The sequence below is a fragment of the Trichoderma evansii genome (genome assembly GCF_050947405.1).
Source record: "Trichoderma evansii strain SZMC 28006 chromosome Unknown GGI43scaffold_21, whole genome shotgun sequence".
NCBI lineage: Eukaryota > Fungi > Ascomycota > Sordariomycetes > Hypocreales > Hypocreaceae > Trichoderma > Trichoderma evansii.
Genome location: NW_028145185.1, coordinates 474,069 through 492,477, shown reverse-complemented (window position 1 = coordinate 492,477; position 18,409 = coordinate 474,069). Strand labels below are relative to the sequence as shown.

The following is an 18,409-nucleotide window of genomic DNA, read 5'->3' as shown; positions in this document are numbered from 1 at the left end:
ATTGCTGCGAGGTGCTAGGTATATGTACTTGCGATTCAAGTGGTAGCTAACCCGATTAGGTAATCAAGCTCTATACCTTAAGCCCACTATTGACTTCAACTATTTTAAGTATTGCTGCTTGTGCAATACGTTTTGATATATACATAATTGCTAATTATCTAGTTAATTAATAAATTAAATCTTCTTGTTTCCAAAATTTGAAATTAAAATGTGCAAGTCCTCCCTCGCTTGAGCTCTCCTAAAATCCAATACCATATCCCACTTTCATCATGATTCCTCCCGTTCTTTACTTCACATCTACCAGTCTACAAATTTTAGTCTATGTTTCTCAGTCATCCTTCCAAATCACTCTCGAAACAGAGGGATCGTTTCTCAGATGAAAGATGGTGCCCAGTCAAGTATTCGTGGTTCTCCTATTGTGAACCACTCCTTCTGCTCCTGAGGTGTATCTGCATACCTGATGAAGATGATGATATCTTTCCATCTCCGAGCTTCTATCTGCTTCATAGCCGCCTTCAAATCACCTAAAATAGCGGCCTTTCCTGGGGACCTCATCTTTATTCTGAAGAAATTTCCCTTTTGCTCTATGGGCAACAAAACCGCCTCTTGCTCTTTCAGTAACAGAGGAAAACACTTTCTTCCTTCTGTATCCAATCCGCCAGCAATAAGCATACTTAATTTGGCCCAATCTTGACAGTCAGGTGCATCGAATTGTGGTTGAGACTTTCCACGCCCGGTTGTGATTCCTAATGCCGAAGCGAATCTATCTATCATCGTATGCTTTCCTTCAAGCCGCCGAAGTGCATCTTCTCGGTGACGTCGTATCTCTTCTTCAATATCCTCAGCACTGCTATCCGTAGATTGCTCTTGGGGTTGATTATGTGTGAGAGGTTGTTGTGACTGCTTAGCAGAATCTGTTGAATTGGAAATAAGACGCATCGTTTGCACAGAGTTCGAAGGCGAAGACGTCTTCATCGAGGCATCATTTCTGGAATGGCTTTTCCCAGAAGCGCGAATCGTTTCCAAAGACGAATTCGAGTGTGTAGTTGAAAGTGACCAATGGCTCTTGAGATTGAGAGCCTCGCCGTCGCAAGTTTGCCCATCACATTCTGCTGCCGTCATATCAAGCTCTGTATTATTGTCAACCTCATCCTCTTGGCCAGAAGAGTCCGAATCTGGTATAAACGGCGTATCAGGTAGATGGACAAATGCATATCGCCACATAAGCGTATCTCGAAACCTGATCTGGTACTCTTGACAATCCCATCTGGTTCCTGTACTCCCCTGAATCCTAACAGCGAAATATATTCTAAGAGTCGGTACATCATCGGGAGCGACTGGAGCTGCGTCAGTAACCGACTCCGAAGGGCAGCAAAGGCAGCAGAGATTTCTCATCCCCATCGTAAAGTTTGGAATTGTTTTGGTATTGCCAGATAGTTAAGCACGAGGAGTTCCGCCGAGTTATCAAGTTTATTAAGAGTAGCCCATCATTGGCAACATCGACGGCAAACAAAGAAACCAGCTACACAAAGCTAAAGGGGCCATGAATATACGTGGATTTCCTCTGAACACGGTTGGCATGCTCTCTCTATGGTTTCTAATTTCATCACATTCATATCCATTCATATACTCATGTGTTCAAGCCAAAGTCCATTGAACAGCTCAGCTGCAATGTTTGAACAATAGCTACCACTTTGGAGAAGAATAAAAGAAGAAATATGTGGTTCTGTTCTGTTCTGGGCTTTGTTTCGAAAGTTATGCTTCCAAACTCCGTACAATGTCTATTTATAAAACCCCCCATACGTTATATACTAGTTATCGCCACTGCTGGCTAGAAAAAAGCAAGCCCACGGTGGAAACGCCTTTACCAATTCCTTCCTTCCGTATCGAATGAAGCCAAATAATATGCTGCACCAGATATTTTTGTAGCAGCGTGAAGTGAAGTCTTTGTTTTGTATGTGTTCAATGTAAAAGAGCTAATCCTCATATAGACAAGCTAATCCCTTGGTATCGCTCTGGTTGATCGCTTTGTATCTCCAATTCGCCCCGTCGCGGGTTTGCCTCCTTTTGTCGCCACTTTCTTTGTTGACTTTTATTATACGCGTGGCATAAATATCGACAACCTTTTGTTTAAGAGCGCTGGAAGCTGTAAAATGATAGGAATATCAAGCGTGTCTTTAATGTTCTTTGTGGCACCTTATAAAACAGTCTGAGCCTTGTCGCATGGAATATTTGGGCCAACATCATCGGGGCCCCAGAGTCCTCCATGCCGCGTAGAGTAGCAAAATATTCAGGTTCATAGGCAATCAGCCATCTAACAAAATCAACCCATGCGCCGTCTCTTATTCTCGTGATTGGGGCTGCCGTTCAAACCAAGGTCGTCTCGGTGAATCTCCTCAGTCCCCGCAGGACTTGGAGTATCGAACTTATGGTTAGATGCATCAAGTCCGTTGTTAAGTCCATCTGCATCGAGGTTGAAGTTGAAATCATTTCCGTCTCCAAAGTGAGCATCATTCAGGAAGGCATTGCTGTCAAAGAACTGGTCCAAATCGACCGGTGGGGCGTCAAAATAGGCTTCGTTTCCGTCATCTATGCCGGGAATGTGTCCATTTGGACTCAATGGCCCCAAAATGCCGCTTAGCTCGTGAATCTTTGCATCCTGTTCACTCTGTAGCCGTTTCAGTCGTTCGAGTTCATCCTGGTTTGTGCTGATATGTTGCAGGGATGGTGCTGGCATAGTCGGTGACCGCATGATCGGTGAGAGCGATGGCGCTACGGGGCTACTATCTTGCGGTGGAGGAGGGGCGGCTGAGGTGGCAGTAGGAGTAGGCCTTTTAGCTAAAGGATCAGACACAGCGGGTATGTTTGGCACTGCAGAAGATGTCGTTCGTGATGCCATTAGGTTGACCAGTTTGCTCCTCTGGTCGTTGCTCAAGGTATTCGGAGCATTGTTGACAAGATTGGTTGCGTCTGGTAAATCAAGAGGATTGCTTGCATTATGGTCGTTGATTATCTTCATCATCCGTTCATGGGGGTTGGTCTCGAGTTCTTGCCTGAGACTCGGTGTCGAATCCGATGGTGATGTATCGAGAAGCTCAGTAACATGTCCCATTTCAGGATGAACTCCCAGCGGATGATACGGTGTGCTGCTAGTTGATGACGAACGGCTCGGCTGAGTTGCTGGGTGGCTGATCTCGGGAATTCCTGGAAGTAATTTCTGGGGCTTTCTTGGTGTAGGAACGCTTATTGAGCTGGCAGTGCTGGGTTGGTGAGCCTGAAAGAAATCACCCAAATCGACAACACTGCCCTGGTGAGCTGGCTGCTGGCCTTGGCTGGCAATCATGCTGGAGATGATATCGCCGACATTCTGCGAATTACCCTGATCCTCCAACGTTTTTCTGAAGACGTTGGCCAGGAAGTTGAGAATAGCATTAATCGAGTTCTGATGTCGGTCATGCTGGGTCTGAAACATAATCGCCTGGTTGTATAAATCGTTGTTGTTTCGCTGCAGACGGTTGATAGCTCCGAGAATTAGCTTCTGCTGCTCTCGCACTTTCTGTAGCTCTTCTTTGATCAATGTCATTTCCTTCTTCGGTAGGGGCTGATTAGCCTCAGTTCCAGCAGCGGGTAGAGATCGACCCGTGTTGTTGGTCGACGGGATACCCTGGTGAGCCAATATATCTTCGTGGATAATGTCCTCTTCACTATCCCCATCGCCATCCTGACCCTTATTCCCCTTTTTGGATTTGCCACCGCTCTTCGGCTTATTAATGAGCCATAGAAGATTCGGGTGCCCTCGTCGGAAGTATGGATTCGAGTACTCGCTTGGGCTCTTGTTTTTGCGCTCACTCGCTCTCATTGAGTTGTCTGACAGTCCTACACACTTGTGGAAGCCATACATATTCAGCTGCCGTACGAAAGACGCATAGTTGTTGTGCTTGAATAACTCTGGGATCAGAGTCTTGGCAAACTCATCCTCGTCAAGTACAATGAAAGAATCGCCCTTTTCCGACCAGCGAATCAAATCTTCGTTTTTCCTTTCCTCGAGGAAACTGATTTGAGGGTTAGTTTGTGATACTGTTCCCAAGGATTTCGACGTAAAGGCTTACCTGCTTAGCTTTTGAACGAATGGTGGAATCTGCTTCCTTTTGGCCTGAGCTTCTCGCTTCGCCTTCTGGGCCATTTCTTCCAAAACTTCTACATTATCCTGCTCAACTCTACCCTCAGTCGCGTTCTGCGGGACGAGGAGGCCGTCATCGCCAAAGGCGGTCCATTGGTCCGAAGAAGGGTCATAGGAAGCTCTAAGATTCGTGGGAACAAGAGCGCGGTTCATTTGTCGCCGTGCAAGTGAGTTTGATGGCGCATTTGCGGCTTGGGGGTATGTCTGTTGTGCTTGCGCAAGCCCGTATGGATCCTCGCGGTGTACTGCGGCAGCACTAAAGTAATCGGTCTGCTCGGTCGCACCGCCAGCGGTATTCCATTGCATCATAGGGTTCGCTCCAGCATTATGGTCGGCTGTATGAGATTGCGGCACATTCCGCTGAATCGGTACGACTGGCGTCGCACCGGGGGCTGCTCGCTTCCGGGAATTTGATGCAGACATGGATAAGGATATACGACGGCGTAGTAGCCGATCGCTGAGCTATTCAAGCAAGGAGTTGCGCGAGAACAGACGAGAGAGTGGTGGAATCTGTTATCGAATGGAACGGAGTCCAGTCGCGATATCGGAAGCCGATGGGTGATGCCCAGAACAGTGTTGAGCCCGCAACCCAAAGGCAAGATAAGCAGCCTGCAGTATCTCGAAAAGCAGGCCGATATACTGCTGCATCCAGCAACAGTGAGTTGACTAGGAATGGGCGCGCGCGGGAGATTAGCGCCTGCCTCGGCCCGGAGAGAGAACACGTCGACTTTCTTGGCTGATTATTCAAAATCGAGATCGATAAGCCTGTTGCGGGAAGGCTGAGATTCGCTGGCCGCAGCAATGAGCTGGGCGTATATGAAAATGATACAGGTGTGGCACGGTTGATAAGATATTAGGCAACCAGTTGCAGCCTAGAGAGCAAAAAAACCAAAACTACCTCCTCTCTGGCGGTGCCTTTGTCTGGGCGCCTGGGATTCTGCGGACAGCGCGGCAATCCGAGCTCTCTGAATTTTGCCGGCGCGACGCTCGTTGGGCGGATTCAGCTGGGCTCAGCGTCAAACGCAATCAAAAGAGGGAAAATTCTGTCCAGCCGCAGCGAGGCGTCGATCCGGGCGCGGGGGTCGGCGATATATGGCGTGCTCAGGCTCGCAGCGGGCGACTCGTTTGTTGGGCTGGCCGAGATTGCAGCCCAGCTCGATGGCAGATGTCGTGCGTGGTTGAGAAAATGCTTGATTTCACAATTACAAAGTACTTTCACAAGAGTGGGCTTCGGTCAGCGGTCTAAGGATGTCATCGCGGTATCTAGCCAGATCGACCAATCAGCACGCGAGGTGATAAAGGCCGTTCAACGAAATAAAGCTTTAAACACGTGATGATAAGCCGCCTTGTCCGGGCTAGTCGCCAAAAAAAAAAGTGGCTGCCGGAACAAACAACGAACTTTGTTCTTTGTCCTATCTCAATATGGAAATTGTGGAGGACTGTCCGGAGCTTTTTAACCAAGAGATTAACATCATAAGTAGCTCACAAACGTGGTTTAGCTTACTGCTTCAGAATGCCACCAGCAGCCGCAATATTTATCTGATGGCTGACGTCTGGACAGGGATACTAGTCAAAAAATGAAGCTTACATGATGCATGCAGTAAAGCCCACAATAAGAAACGAGGATCATTGCCCAAAGTGGTCTTATCGCACTCATATCATCTACTCCAGACCGTTCTGCTTGTTGAAAAATCATGAGATATCAGAATGGCTCGTTTTGAATTCATGCATTATGAAGTCATGGATTTGCAGAACTATATATCCCTTGCAAAATTCGCATGGTTCTCCGTTGTATTCAATTCATCTAGTTGTCATTGAAAAAAAAGTAACAGATAAAAAAAGATGCATGACGAGTCCATTGGGACTGAGAAAAGGCAAAAAGCAATGTCCTCGGTGAGGCTCGAACTCACGACCTTCAGATGGCCCAGACTGTTGTTTGGATCATATCGATTTCAATATGAGACTGACGCGCTAGCCAACTGCGCCACGAAGACCTTGTTGAAGACCCGGACTCGATAAACTTGATCAGAAACCTCGACTCTGATGGCGGCTTTCGATTTTTGATAAGTCGCTTCTCAATTCAAGGCAATCTTGAAGCTGTATGTAGAGCGTAGCTAAGATATAGTGGGATAGTCTCTGCTTAGTATCACATCAGTGGCTCTTAGCTTTCTTAGCTGCAATTGAGCATGTCCAGTATCTCTGGTTTAGATTCAACAGCCCAAGACCAGCCCAGGATGAACTTGCCGCTAGATTTCTCCCATACACTTATATACAGTAAATAAAAAGATAAAAGCAATAATAGTAATAGCCAGACCACTGTCCAGATCAGAGTATTCCGTACGCAACGCCATAAAACCAAATATCGATATAAAGAAACATTACATTATGCGAGTGCCGTAGATGATCCAAAATTTCATTTCGCTCCTCTGCCGGCCAACGAAGCAGCCCGTGCCATCTGAGCATTCTTTGCTTGATCCCATGCCCTCCCAGATCCGCCGCCTCGAGCCTCTCGCTCTGCCCGTTTCTCTTCCTTAAGTGTCCGAGCCTTCTCTCGAGGATCAATGACGACCAGTTCCTCTTCAGCCTTCCTACGGTTGCTGAGGTCTTTGCCTAGCTTATCTGCCGCAAACGAGAGTGCATGTGACATCCAGCCTTCGTCGTCACTGTCCTCCTTCTCCTGTTTGTCCCACGACGTGCAGCTTTGGCAGTTTGCAATAAAGTGCAAATCACATAGTTCGGCTTCCTCGTCCGGTAAGGGCTTCTCTGCTTCACCCTCTTCATTACTGACGGGCGCTTCTGCAGCTATCTCTTTTGATGGTGGAGCCTTGTCAAGCTTCGCTTGGAAAGCTTTTAGTAGGCGAATAGATGCCTGTTCTTCGGTTGCTGTTGTATTATTACCACCAGGCCGCCTTTTTCTTCCTCGTATGGATGTTTCAGGTATCATTGTTTCCAACGCTGATTTTTTCTTTTCTTTGACTGGTTCCTCGGTATGGATCGTCCTCCTCATTGATGCCTTGAGAGCCGCCAGTTCGTCATTGGCCCTTTCTAATGCACTCTTTTCTTTGGCCGGCTCTGGCTCGGGTGATGGCTCAGGCGACGGTTCCTTGCGTTTCTTGTGCACAGGAATATCTCTTGGTCTCTCCTCTTCCATTTCGTCATCACCCTTGTTTTCAGCAGCCGATTCGTGTAGCTTATCTGTGGCCTTTTGTTTGGAAGGCTTTGATTTTGAGCTCTTCTCTTTGGGAGCAGGAGTCTCTTCTTCCTCCGCCATGACTATCCTCGAGTCAAACTTGGCCTTCTTGAACACAGGCACGTCCTCATCGCCCTCTTCGTCTCCAAAGCTGAGCAGCTGCTTTCCACCCTTCCTTTTCTTCTTCTTTTCTTTCTCTACTTTTGGCTTTTCCTGTATTTGCGCCACCCTCGATCGCTTTGTCATATCATCAAAGGGGTTAACCAAGATTTCCACCCGCTCAATCTTGACAGGATATAGCGGTCGGTCGGTTGTTTCATCCACTTCTGATTCGCCAATCTTTGCCAAGTTGTAAATTGTATCTCCAGCAACCCTGCCAAACATTGTGTTCTTGCCGTTCAGCTCTTCCGCCTTGTCGAGTGTAAAGAAGAATTGACTGCCGTTCGTATCAGGTTTTCCTTCGTTGGCCATGGCTAGGATGCCACGTCGGTTGATCTTTAGTCGGGAGTGAAATTCATCTCTAAAGTTAATGCCATTGGAGCCTGCGTTCTTTCCATGTCTCTGGTCCATGGGCCAAGGATCCAGGTCGCCGCCAAAGGCGCCTCCGTCGTAGATTGATTCGCCTCCATTTCCGGTTCCTGTGGGATCACCGCCTTGCACGATAAAGTTGGGAACAAGTCGGTGGAAGATTGTGCCATCGTAGTAACCGTCGAGACAATGCTGAAGAAAGTTGCGGCACGTCAGTGGTGTCTGCTTGGCGAAGAGCTCGACGTGGATTTCTCCCAGTGTTGTGTGTAGGATCGCTGAGCCCGTGGGCTGTGGCTCGAGATTATAAATCGACGACATGACCAACCGTATGTCATGAACCCTCCCTTGTAGGTCGCCTTTGTCCACAGCTGTCGCAAAAGTTAGTAGCTGAACCACGCGAGCTTGAGCTTTTGAGGCTCGACTCAACCCAGTATCGCGCCAGACCCACTGTTATCGATAGCTGCGATTAGCGCCACTCTTCAAGGCTATGTAACATGTGAATGTTCATACAGGGCCATACCTCTAGACAAATAGCATACAAGTCTTAATAGCAATATTGCGTTTATGTTTCAAAAACCCAATACTCTGTTGCCTGTCTTTATATGAATGAAATGATTCGGTGATTGATTTGATAATTGTTAGGTGCGTCCCCGTAGATCTCTGCCTCAGTAGACCTTGGGCTACGTAGCTTAGGTATACAACTGAGATCGCAGTGCCTACCCTAGAATATTGCGTTCACGCCATTAGGGACCGAATATCAGCTCATTTATTCATCACTGGGCGAGTGTTGGGTATATACACTCTGGAGTATATATGTAAATACAGCCACCTGCTAGAATTGGTGAAAGAAGTTGAGATATGGTGTGTGATTTATATAACTCTGATTATACACTGATAGTTTAGCAATTGGTCAAATAAGAGAAAGCTGTGCAGCAAGCCATGACAGCTCATGTTTCTTAAAGAATGCATAATATAAAGAAAGAAAGAGACTGGTCTGAATTGGCACGGCATAAGTCGCAATGCGTTAGTGACAAAAAGGCTGAGGTGATGTATCGCTGCCAAGTATTGCATGAAGCTCCATACTGCATTTCGATCTGACTCTACGAGCATAACGAGAAGATAGGCCTACTACAATCCGCTTTTGGAATCAACCAACATTAGACCGGAAGGGTCTCTTGCTTCTCTGTGCCTGTGGCTTAAAAATTTTTAAGCTTAGAGCGGCCACTCTCCGCATGTTCGCTATCAGTTTGGGGCTAAACCGTGAGTTGCAGGATCGCAAAGCGGCTCAAGCGCCCTGAGCAACACGGGGAGTCGGACAGGGTAAATGAACCGATTGGCGGAAGCTCCAGCAGAGGCGGCCACTTTTGCTAGTGGCGCATTTGGTGCTGCCATGCAATTTAGAAGCTGGGTGCGTGGGGCCATGTGGGTTTGTTTCGAAATCAATTGTAGAATTATACAAGTCTGCTGTTTGTAAATGCAGCAAGAAGGTGTTGAAAATCAGACAGAAGAAATCTGCATTGGTATCCAATCCAACCGATGCTACTTCATGCCGTGTCCCCCTCCTCTAGAGCTGCCCCAGTCTCATACCTGTCTCACCTCGTAATCGCCCGGGTAGAGGATCCCGATCGACGGCTCCTCAGTAGGTGGTTCGACCGCCAAGCTGCCATCAAGCTAAAACCACCATCAGCCAATGCTCCAGTGAAGTGTAGGGGCTTAGCACCAAACGTCAGCAGCCCCAGCCCCCCTAATTTGCCGGAACGGCAGCTGCTAGCTGATGTGCCGACGCGAGGACGTCACCGTCGTCACAGCAGGCAGAGCTCCGGCGATTCCTGTTTTTTTTCTTTTCTCTTTACACCTCTACTGGTCCTGAGTTTGTGTGGCGAGAGGGCGTCGTTGGGCATTGAGTCCTTTGCTTCTGCTGATTTCATAATTTTGCCACGTCCTAATAGTCAACGGCTTCTTATTGCCATTACTGTCTTTATTTAGTCCTTTACTTGTTAATAGATTGATGCCCCCTCCAAACCGCTAGGCAAGATGAATCCCGCAAAGCTTCTCGAGGAGCACAACGCTGCTGTTGTCAAGATCCAAGAACAGGTCAAGCACTTCTACGACCAAAAGAAGCCATTCCGTGTCTACCATGGCTCTACCAGCTCTACGCGCCCGCTGTCCTTCAAGGCTGATGCCATTGTCGACACCAGCAGCATGGACCGCATTTTTCCCGTCAACCTGGAGACCATGACCGTGCAGGCCGAGCCCAAGGTGCCCATGGACGCGCTGGCTGCGCATACTCTCAAACATGGAGTTATTCCCAAGATTGTGATGGAGTTCAAGGGAATCACCGTTGGTGGCGGCTACTCTGGCTTTTCTGGCGAGAGCAGCATGTACCGCTATGGTCTCTTCAATAACACCGTGTCCGAGATCGAGATCGTGCTTGGCGACGGCACGCTGGAAAAGGCCAATCGCGAGCATAACGCAGATCTGCTCGAGCATGCTGCAGGCAGCTTGGGCACCTTTGGCATTGTTACCCTGCTCACCATTGAGCTAATCCCAGCCACTCCGTACGTTCAACTGGACATTCAGCTGGTGAATGATGTTGCCAAGGCCCACGATCTGTTTGAGGAAGCCACCAAAGACGAGTCAATTCATTTTATTGATGGCGTCTACTTCCGCAGGGGCGTAATTGTCGTCATGTTTGGCCGTTTTGTCAAGACTTTGCCCCAGGGCAAATCTCCTCTCAAGAAGATGGAGGTCCACTGGTTTGCCGACACCATTGAAGCTGCCATCAAGAAGCAGCCTACGCCCGAGAAGCCCACGGACCTCTATATGTATACTCCTGACTACCTTTTCCGCTACGACCACGGTGCTTTCTGGGGCGGCAAGCTTGCATTCAAGCATTTCCACGTGCCTGAGAATTCCATTACTCGCCGCCTAGCCGACCCTTTCCTCGATAGCCGTACCTGCTACCATGCGCTACACAAGTCTGGCCTTGCCAATGAATATGTCGTGCAAGATTTTGGTATTCCAGCCAGCACGGTCAAGGAGTTTATTTCTTTCGTCAATGACACGTTGCCGGAGCTGATGATCTTCCTGGCCCCCTGCAAGGCTCCCAAGGAGATTGGTCTGACATCTCGCTTCAACGCCCGTGTCGACGAAGTCTCGGATCAGCGTATTTTTGCCGTCGGTGTCTATGGCCGCGGACCTCGCGACCCCAAGGCCTTTTACGAGCTCAACCGCAAGCTAGAGCTCCGAAGCGCCGAACTCATGGGAGCCAAGCTCTTGTATGCACGAACATACTATACTGAGGACGAGTTCTGGCTCATTTACCGCAAAGATGTCTACGACGAAATGCGCAAGAAGTACAATGCCGAGACCCTGCCCTCTGTCTATGACAAGCTCAAGGCCGACATGGACACGGGCGCCGGTAAGCGGAGACCTGTGCGTGGTATTCTCGAGACGATGTGGGACAAGGCCGTTGGTAACAAGGCCTATATCCCCGTGAAGAAATGAGCATACAATCTGCGAATTATGGCCGATTTTCGTCCACTTGTTCATAATGTGTTAGGGGGACGATTAATGTGCGACATGTTGGATATGTCTAATTACAGAGCTTTGTCAGCCTGTGTGATTGATACCCCTGACTCTCTTCTTTCCTTCTTGTTCATTAATACAGAAAGATGTCTTTTCTCTTTCTCCCTTTATCGATGGAATACTCCTTAATGATACCAAGACTGTACTCGTCTACTGCATTCCATAGAATAAAATGATAATTTTTTACTATATATTTTGTACAAACTGTGCATTTCCTTTATGTACAGTAGTGTAAGTTAATGTATATTCTTCCCAATTTCAATCATACATGCCGATAATTTCACCAACAACGCTGCGGTAAATGCCCTTGGGATCGAACTTTTGTCGTACAGCTTTAAAGCGAGAGAGGTACTATTTTCAGTCAGCCACCAAAAGAAGACGAGCTACGAAATCGTGTGAGAGGGAATCTTCAACTTACACTCGGATCCAGGTTCTTAACTGCACGCTTGAAAACATCGCGGGTATTCTTCGTCCAGTGAGGTCGGCAGGGGAACTCGTCAACCAAAGTGTTGGCCAAATTGACGTCTGAAAGATAGAAAGACGAAATAGTTAGCGTCGTGGCAAGCTTTTTCTTTTTTCTCCTCTTTTGAGCTGGAATATATGATGATGAGCTTTTTACTTACAGAATGCCTCGTTGTATCGCTTCTGATCTCCAATAGCGGGGCGAAAAGAAGGGAAATCAAACATGATGGCGCCTTTGCTCCAGTCTTGCCCATCAGCAGTGCCAGTCGTGACCTGGCTGAGGAAATCAAAGTGAGCCTTGCCAAATTTGATGTTGATGCCGCTTCGGTACGTAGACGCCATGGGCATCAATTTGGCCGCTTCCGCGTCGAAAAGGGCACGAATTCGCTTCAGCACCTCGTTCGCTCTTGTTACGGGGAAGGCAAGTTCAAGTGTGTATCCCTTGAGTCCATATTCCCACTCGGGTCGCTGTTCGGGATACAAACCGCCAATCAGCACGTCGTAGTTCCAGCCATAGACGGGCCACTCTGTGATTTCGGCGTCGGTGATTTTGTCGTGGAAGTTTGGCTTTTCCCAGATACCGAAGAAGATGCCCTCGGCAGCGAGGTTGGGTATGGAGCTGTATTTGCCGCTGTTGAGGAGGACGACGGCTGCGCCTGCTTCGAGGGCTGTGACGGAGAATGTGGATTGGAATCCGAGCTGGCTGCTTGTGTTTGTGGGAACGATGTCGTAGGTACGCCAGTGGAATTTGCGCTGGGACGGCCACCACTGGATGGGAGAAATATAAGTAGGTACTCCTTTTCATCTTTTCATATTTTGTCTGTTTTAAACTGAGATGGCTTAAGGTGTTGGACTTACCCAGAAATTGGCTGTTAGATATGGCGAGATTAAGTTATAGATATCGCCGTTGAGAACATCCTTCTCCTGAAGACTAAAAGGTTGTTAGCTATTGATGGGTCCAAGAGCAAGAAGCCATGTAGAAGAAAAACCAACGTCGTTTGCATGGCGTATACTTTGGTCTCTGGGAAGATTTGCATCTTGATCCTGGCAATAATCCCCAGCAAGCCCAAAGAAGTCGAAGCAGCAAGCCAGTCTTCGTTGTTTTCATCCCGCTCAACCCGTCGAATATCTCCATTACCATCAATGATATCTAGCGACAACACGCCACCAACTACCACGGCATCCTCCCGCAGCGAAGTGCGATGCGCGCCCATGGCGATGCTTCCTCCTAAAGTAATATTCCAGTTCACCAATCCAGTACCGATATTGGCCCCCCGCTCATGAAGATACTCGGCAAGCTGAAAGAAAGTCACTCCACCTTCGACCACAACACTGCCGCCGGCGAAGTCAAAGTCCGAGATGCCGTTGACGAACTCGGTGCGGATAATGACCGTTTCGTCGTCGGAGCATTGCGTGTCGTACCACATATGACCTTTACCGCCGGCGCGCACCTGTAGGCCGCGGCGAGAGGCGTCTTTGACGAGCGCCGCCATATCATCGACGCTGGTTGCGTTGTGGACTTCAACGACGCTGTGACATGATGGCGATCCAGGGCCGTCAAAAGTATAGAATTCGAATGCCGATGTGGCGCCTAGCAGACCGGCTAGGATGGCGATAGAGTGATGAAGCATGGCGAAAGCTTCAACTCTCTCGCTTTTACAGTATAAGCTCTCGATAGAAGTATCAGAGCTCATCGAAGAGCATCTGTCTATCGCTGTGGGAACTGGTCATGCTTAAGGTTATATAGACGTCAGCTTAAAGCTACTATCTTGCTTACGACCTCGCCTCTAAATAATCTTGTACGATGAAGTCACGCTTCTTTTTATTGCTTTTTAATCTAATGCAATGCAATGCAATGCAATGATTTATTCCTCGTGACCTAAATTGGCAACCGCGGCCGTGATTTATCCTTTCACTCCAGCACCAGCATTTGCACCATCGCCAAAGGGACATGTGAAAGATGCACCGGTTTCCTCTTTCAGGTACCGTGGCCGAAAATGTTTCCCTCAAAGTCAATCGAAGGTGTATTGGTCACTCCACCATGGCCGGGTGATACATCAATACGTCCACTAATTGGCAGACGTACAAGGCTTCTCTCTTCAGTTCCGGAAGTGATCGCCGTGATATTTACCCCGGAATGTTGTTCTTAGCCCTGCACGCTACTTTTTAAGTCTAAAAGTAACGTTGGGGAGCTTGAGCTTCGTGCGGGGGACGAAGAATCGCCCTATAGGATTTTGCATTTGGAGAGGTGACTTGGGCTAAAAGAGACTGATTCATGCAATGGAACGCTGGAGGAGAAACCTGGCGAGAACACGAGGCGCGGGGAACGTCAGATGGACGATTGTGATGCCATGACTATTTCTACTCTTTGCTCTCAAAAAGAGAGCTCATTTGAAGATTGTTTCTTGGTAGATTTGTTTTAAAATACTTTTGACATTGTGTAGTATGTGGTATTGTTGGTATCTGCCCTCGACACAGGTGGCTACTGTACTATACGGGAGTTTCTGGGTCAAAGTTGATACTTAACCACCTTATGAATCCGAGCATGCATCATTGCAGGCTATTGATATTTAAAGGCAATATTAAGCTTAATGATATATGGAGTGCCGAACCTAAAAGGGATAAAATCCGAATGTTATGGCCTGGCTCTTGCACAATCGTCATCCTGCCTTGAGCAGCTTCCACATCTGGGCGTTGCTGTCACATTTGCATTCTGCATGCATAGCGTCGGGGTCCGCGGGACGGGATGCTGCTATTGCTACTTAGCTATAGCCCTCAAACTATGTAGGTCATAGATTTCTTTCTCTTTCAACTATTTCACGTTGCAAAGTATATGGGAGATGACCCTTCTCACTACTGCCGCGTGGCTGGTCCAAGTCGTTCTTTAGAGCGCCATGAAAAGTCAACAATATGTTGTAGTTCAAAACGAAGTTGAGCCTCTGTAACATGGATTGAGACAAGATACTGGATGGCTAAATCTTATTCCCATGATCCTATTCCATCTTACTCTTTCGAACTTTCCTGTTTGCTCCCCTAGCATTGCATAGATGAAAAGCTATGGAGCTAGGAGCAGTTTTATCAAGCTCGATCCTCACGCACGACATAGAGGACAGTAGAGCTAAAGCTTCATTTCACCAATCATAGGTATATACCAACTACCTACCTATTTACCTACCTACCTAGGTACTGTCTACGTAGTAATTGCGAGCACCACGTCCCCTCAAGTAACCACAGTCGCAGTACATCCGTGTACTCGGTTGAACAGAGTTAAGTTGGGGGTATTAATTTGATTGAAATCAGCTGTTCTTTTACATCTCGCATATATGATGCATGCCTAGCCAGTATCATTCAGCTGCCACAAAGTATATCAGCTCGTGTCGCGCATGGAGATGTGCCCATGCAGATCAGCCATGCATAAACCACTCAGCTGCTGTTCCACAGTTCAGCGATTATCATGGGGCACATCTGTTACTGCAAAGTGGTGGAGCTGTTCTCGTTGAAGCCGAGGATGATAATAAAGAAGCCAGGTTGCCATGCTGCATTAAGGATCTGGGATGCTGGCCCCAGCTGCAAGGTACGGGCACTTGGTGTATAAGTGAGAATCTGGATTGTCACAGTATAGCCGTGTTGGGAACCTTATCCCAGCTACACTAGTATTGACTAAAGAAGCTCTCCGTTTGTGTAGTATTTGTTACGGAGCATATTCGCGACAATGGGTTGCGATGCTTGTCACGCTAAGGGCTGAGTTGAGTCCCTCTTTGTTATTCCAACGTTTAGCGTATTGGGTTAAATTGCCGTAGTTGTCATAGACTCAAGATGTATCTGATTGCGCCATGTTTGAAGTTGTGAAGGGGTCTCGTATTAAATCCTGATTCTTCATGTTTCTGTCAGACTTTAATTATACCTATATAATCTTTTATTATTTCTTCCACGTGTTTATCTTTTTTACACTGGTCAAGTAAGGAGTATTAAGGGGTTCAGCAACTGAGTCATGAGATAGCAGTTGAGACTTTTTGAAGAGGCAAAATGAATATCCGCGCTTGCCCACTTGCGTGCATACAGGAGTGTGTAGCGCATGGTAGGCTGCTGAAGACTTGCGCAATCAAGTTTTCAGCAGCATGCAAACTCTTGGAAGCCGGGCAAAAAGACGGACGAATACGCACCAAGTGTTACACCATGCAAAAAGATGCTGTAAAAAGGGGATCTTGGCTCAAGAAGGCGGCGATACTAAGGAATATCTGGCTTGTTATCAAGATGCGGTGAAATCTCCCGTCGGCTCATTTGCCTATTTTGTATAGAGCAGCGTTACTAGTCGAGTCGATCACTTGTCTCGGGTAATAGCCGAGTCCGAGCGAACTGCGGAGTAGTGCCCCTCGAGTGCCCCTCGATGCCCCTCGCTATATCTGAACGAGAATGGTGAATGGCATGCCAGCAGCTCCCAACAGCACTTTATTATAACATCCTTTCATGTGGCTGTTTGTTATCGCCGCGGCGCAATTCATTACGCCGCCGCTCCGTCTCTTCGTGGCATCTCCCAACAAAAAAGGCGGCATCTGTTTTCCGCAGTTTCACAATTTACATAATTGCCCGCGACGTTGACATGTTCAGGTATTAACCCCTAGTATCCATTCCTTAGTAGCATGGAGTACTTCGTACTTCGTATGGACATAGCTTCCCCCAACATGCTAACAACTAAAACTGAAATAACGGTTAACGGTGATGGCTGAGCCTCGGGAGCTTCCCGCAGACCGTTGGCGGCATAACGTAAGCATTTTGACGCGCTTTGGAAGGGATCAAAAGCAATACGGCTACATACATGGAGCTAAATATATATTGCAGAGATCCTTGGTAAATCTGATATAAATCTGATATCGGTTCAGATCATGCTACATCAGGTTCACACAATGGTACTCTATACGCATGTATTAGGTAGGTACATGTAGACAGGCAGTTAATTGTAGGCACCTAGGAACTAAGGCATCTATATCAACCTTCGAGTCTAGATCCAAGGTAGTAGCCACCCCCGCTCCTTCTCATCTCGAGGCCTTGCTGTTGTGGTGGCTCACTAATCAAGTAATATTTTGAGAACTCTTTGAAGCCTTTTCGTCTTTGCTTTGTACATATAAAAATCAGCATTGCAGGTGACAGCTCCCTTGTGCTGCAGCCAACAGCAAAATTGCCCGTCAATGAAGCTGACGAAGCTGACGAAGCTCCTACAAAGTGGATTCTAAAAACGGAAAGATTTACTGGATATGGACTTCGTTATGAACGGCGGCGCAGCTTTACAGTTAAGCCCTCCGCGAACTACCGAATAACCGACACCAGGTACCGAATTCGCCCACTTTCCATAGACTACGAGATATACGAAGTACAGCGCGTGCGCTAATACATATGTCAGGCACCAAGGTTTATGTAGGACCCCTCGATGCCACATACAGTACCTGGTATACTAACATCTGCCGTATGCTTAATGCAGCACGTGTTCAGGAGTGGAGTTTCTACATAATCTGTGCTTTGTAGCTTGCCATAGAGCGAGAGTGGTCTCACGGTAAGTTCCTATTCTTGTTTGACAGCTTGTTCCCCGGACTTTGCCCAGCAACACCCCCAGGTTTATGCTCGCGCTTGACTAAAACAGTGGCCGCAGTGGCATGTTTTTTTCTGGGGTATAGTAATAGTTTATGCGACGACCTGGCGCTTATCTGGAACACCCGGACCATCTTGCATGTTCCATAGGACCGGCGAGGCCCTCTAGTCCTAGCGGGCCGCAACAGCAACAAACGCCATTGGGTCACCTGCTATCGCTCTCGGTGAGACGGATGCTGAGGTCGCAGGAAGTCCATCCTTGCCATGCCAGAGTCCCCCGGTTGCAAGGAAGCCTGGGAAGAAGGCGTCAGCCGCACTGGTTTCGGAAGCTTCCAGGCCACAATCGTACATTGACGTACGATTTTCGACAGAGGAACCAGGATGGGCCTGGAGACCAGCTAACCCACCCGGTCTAACACTGCTATTGATAGCCCGACTCGGTAGCAGCAGTGCCTAGTACTGCTATTGATAGCCCGACTTCATAGCAGCAGTGCCTAGTATTGCTATTGATATCCCGACTTCGTAGCAGCAGTGCCTAGTGCTACTTCCACTACTGCGGAGTATCAGATACCGAAACAGGGCTTTCAATATGACCAGATGAGGGGTGGAAATTTGGGAAAGGAGGGCGATAAGCTAATCCACAAGTTTACGCTAATTCTTTTACTTACTACCCATTAGTAACTTATGTGCGGAACGGCGATGCGGAAGAAAAGCATACGAAAACGACGAAGCAAGGGACACAAAGCCACTCAAAGCGGGGTAATGGTAATCGCTGCTAGCATCTCAAGCCCTCCCAACGAAGATTCTGGGGAACGATGCCCGAAGGCATGGATTTGAAGCTGAAACCGGCCGCTGGTCATCTGTCAAATTGCTTACAA

The 18,409-nt window shown here is 47.8% G+C and overlaps 5 protein-coding genes and 1 non-coding gene across 6 annotated transcripts; 1 reads left to right on the top strand and 5 right to left on the bottom strand.

Moving 5' to 3' along the window:
- Positions 1-254: 254 nt before the first annotated feature.
- On the bottom strand, positions 255-1,515 carry GGI43DRAFT_192146 (uncharacterized protein). The gene has a single exon (XM_083199961.1). The coding sequence runs from the start codon at positions 1,399-1,401 to the stop codon at positions 373-375; it is 1,029 nt and encodes a 342-aa protein (XP_083057498.1). The 5' UTR covers positions 1,402-1,515; the 3' UTR covers positions 255-372.
- Positions 1,516-2,323: 808 nt separating this feature from the next.
- GGI43DRAFT_430085 (heat shock factor family protein) lies at positions 2,324-5,181 on the bottom strand (the record flags this gene model as incomplete). Its single annotated transcript, XM_083209204.1, has 2 exons — positions 4,110-5,181; positions 2,324-4,052 (listed from the first exon to the last, which is right to left on the bottom strand). The coding sequence occupies exons 1-2, from the start codon at positions 4,601-4,603 to the stop codon at positions 2,324-2,326; spliced, it is 2,223 nt and encodes a 740-aa protein (XP_083057497.1). The 5' UTR covers positions 4,604-5,181.
- An 884-nt stretch (positions 5,182-6,065) lies between these two features.
- GGI43DRAFT_t178 lies at positions 6,066-6,174 on the bottom strand. Its single transcript has one exon. It is a non-coding gene; the product is annotated as a tRNA-Met (tRNA).
- A 161-nt stretch (positions 6,175-6,335) lies between these two features.
- On the bottom strand, positions 6,336-8,399 carry GGI43DRAFT_192135 (cyclophilin-like domain-containing protein). Its single transcript, XM_083199960.1, has 2 exons — positions 8,326-8,399; positions 6,336-8,266 (listed from the first exon to the last, which is right to left on the bottom strand). The coding sequence occupies exon 2, from the start codon at positions 8,214-8,216 to the stop codon at positions 6,594-6,596; it is 1,623 nt and encodes a 540-aa protein (XP_083057496.1). The 5' UTR covers positions 8,217-8,266; positions 8,326-8,399; the 3' UTR covers positions 6,336-6,593.
- A 1,363-nt stretch (positions 8,400-9,762) lies between these two features.
- On the top strand, positions 9,763-11,643 carry GGI43DRAFT_413759 (FAD-binding oxidoreductase). Its single transcript, XM_083206945.1, has one exon. It carries the CDS (start codon positions 9,933-9,935, stop codon positions 11,403-11,405), a length of 1,473 nt encoding a protein of 490 aa, XP_083057495.1. The 5' UTR covers positions 9,763-9,932; the 3' UTR covers positions 11,406-11,643.
- A 101-nt stretch (positions 11,644-11,744) lies between these two features.
- Positions 11,745-13,579, bottom strand: GGI43DRAFT_386823 (uncharacterized protein; the record flags this gene model as incomplete). The annotated part of the gene is made up of 5 exons (XM_083203845.1): positions 11,745-11,837; positions 11,905-12,011; positions 12,110-12,716; positions 12,807-12,879; positions 12,942-13,579. The coding sequence occupies 5 exons, from the start codon at positions 13,577-13,579 to the stop codon at positions 11,745-11,747; spliced, it is 1,518 nt and encodes a 505-aa protein (XP_083057494.1).
- Between the last annotated feature and the right edge of the window lie 4,830 nt (positions 13,580-18,409).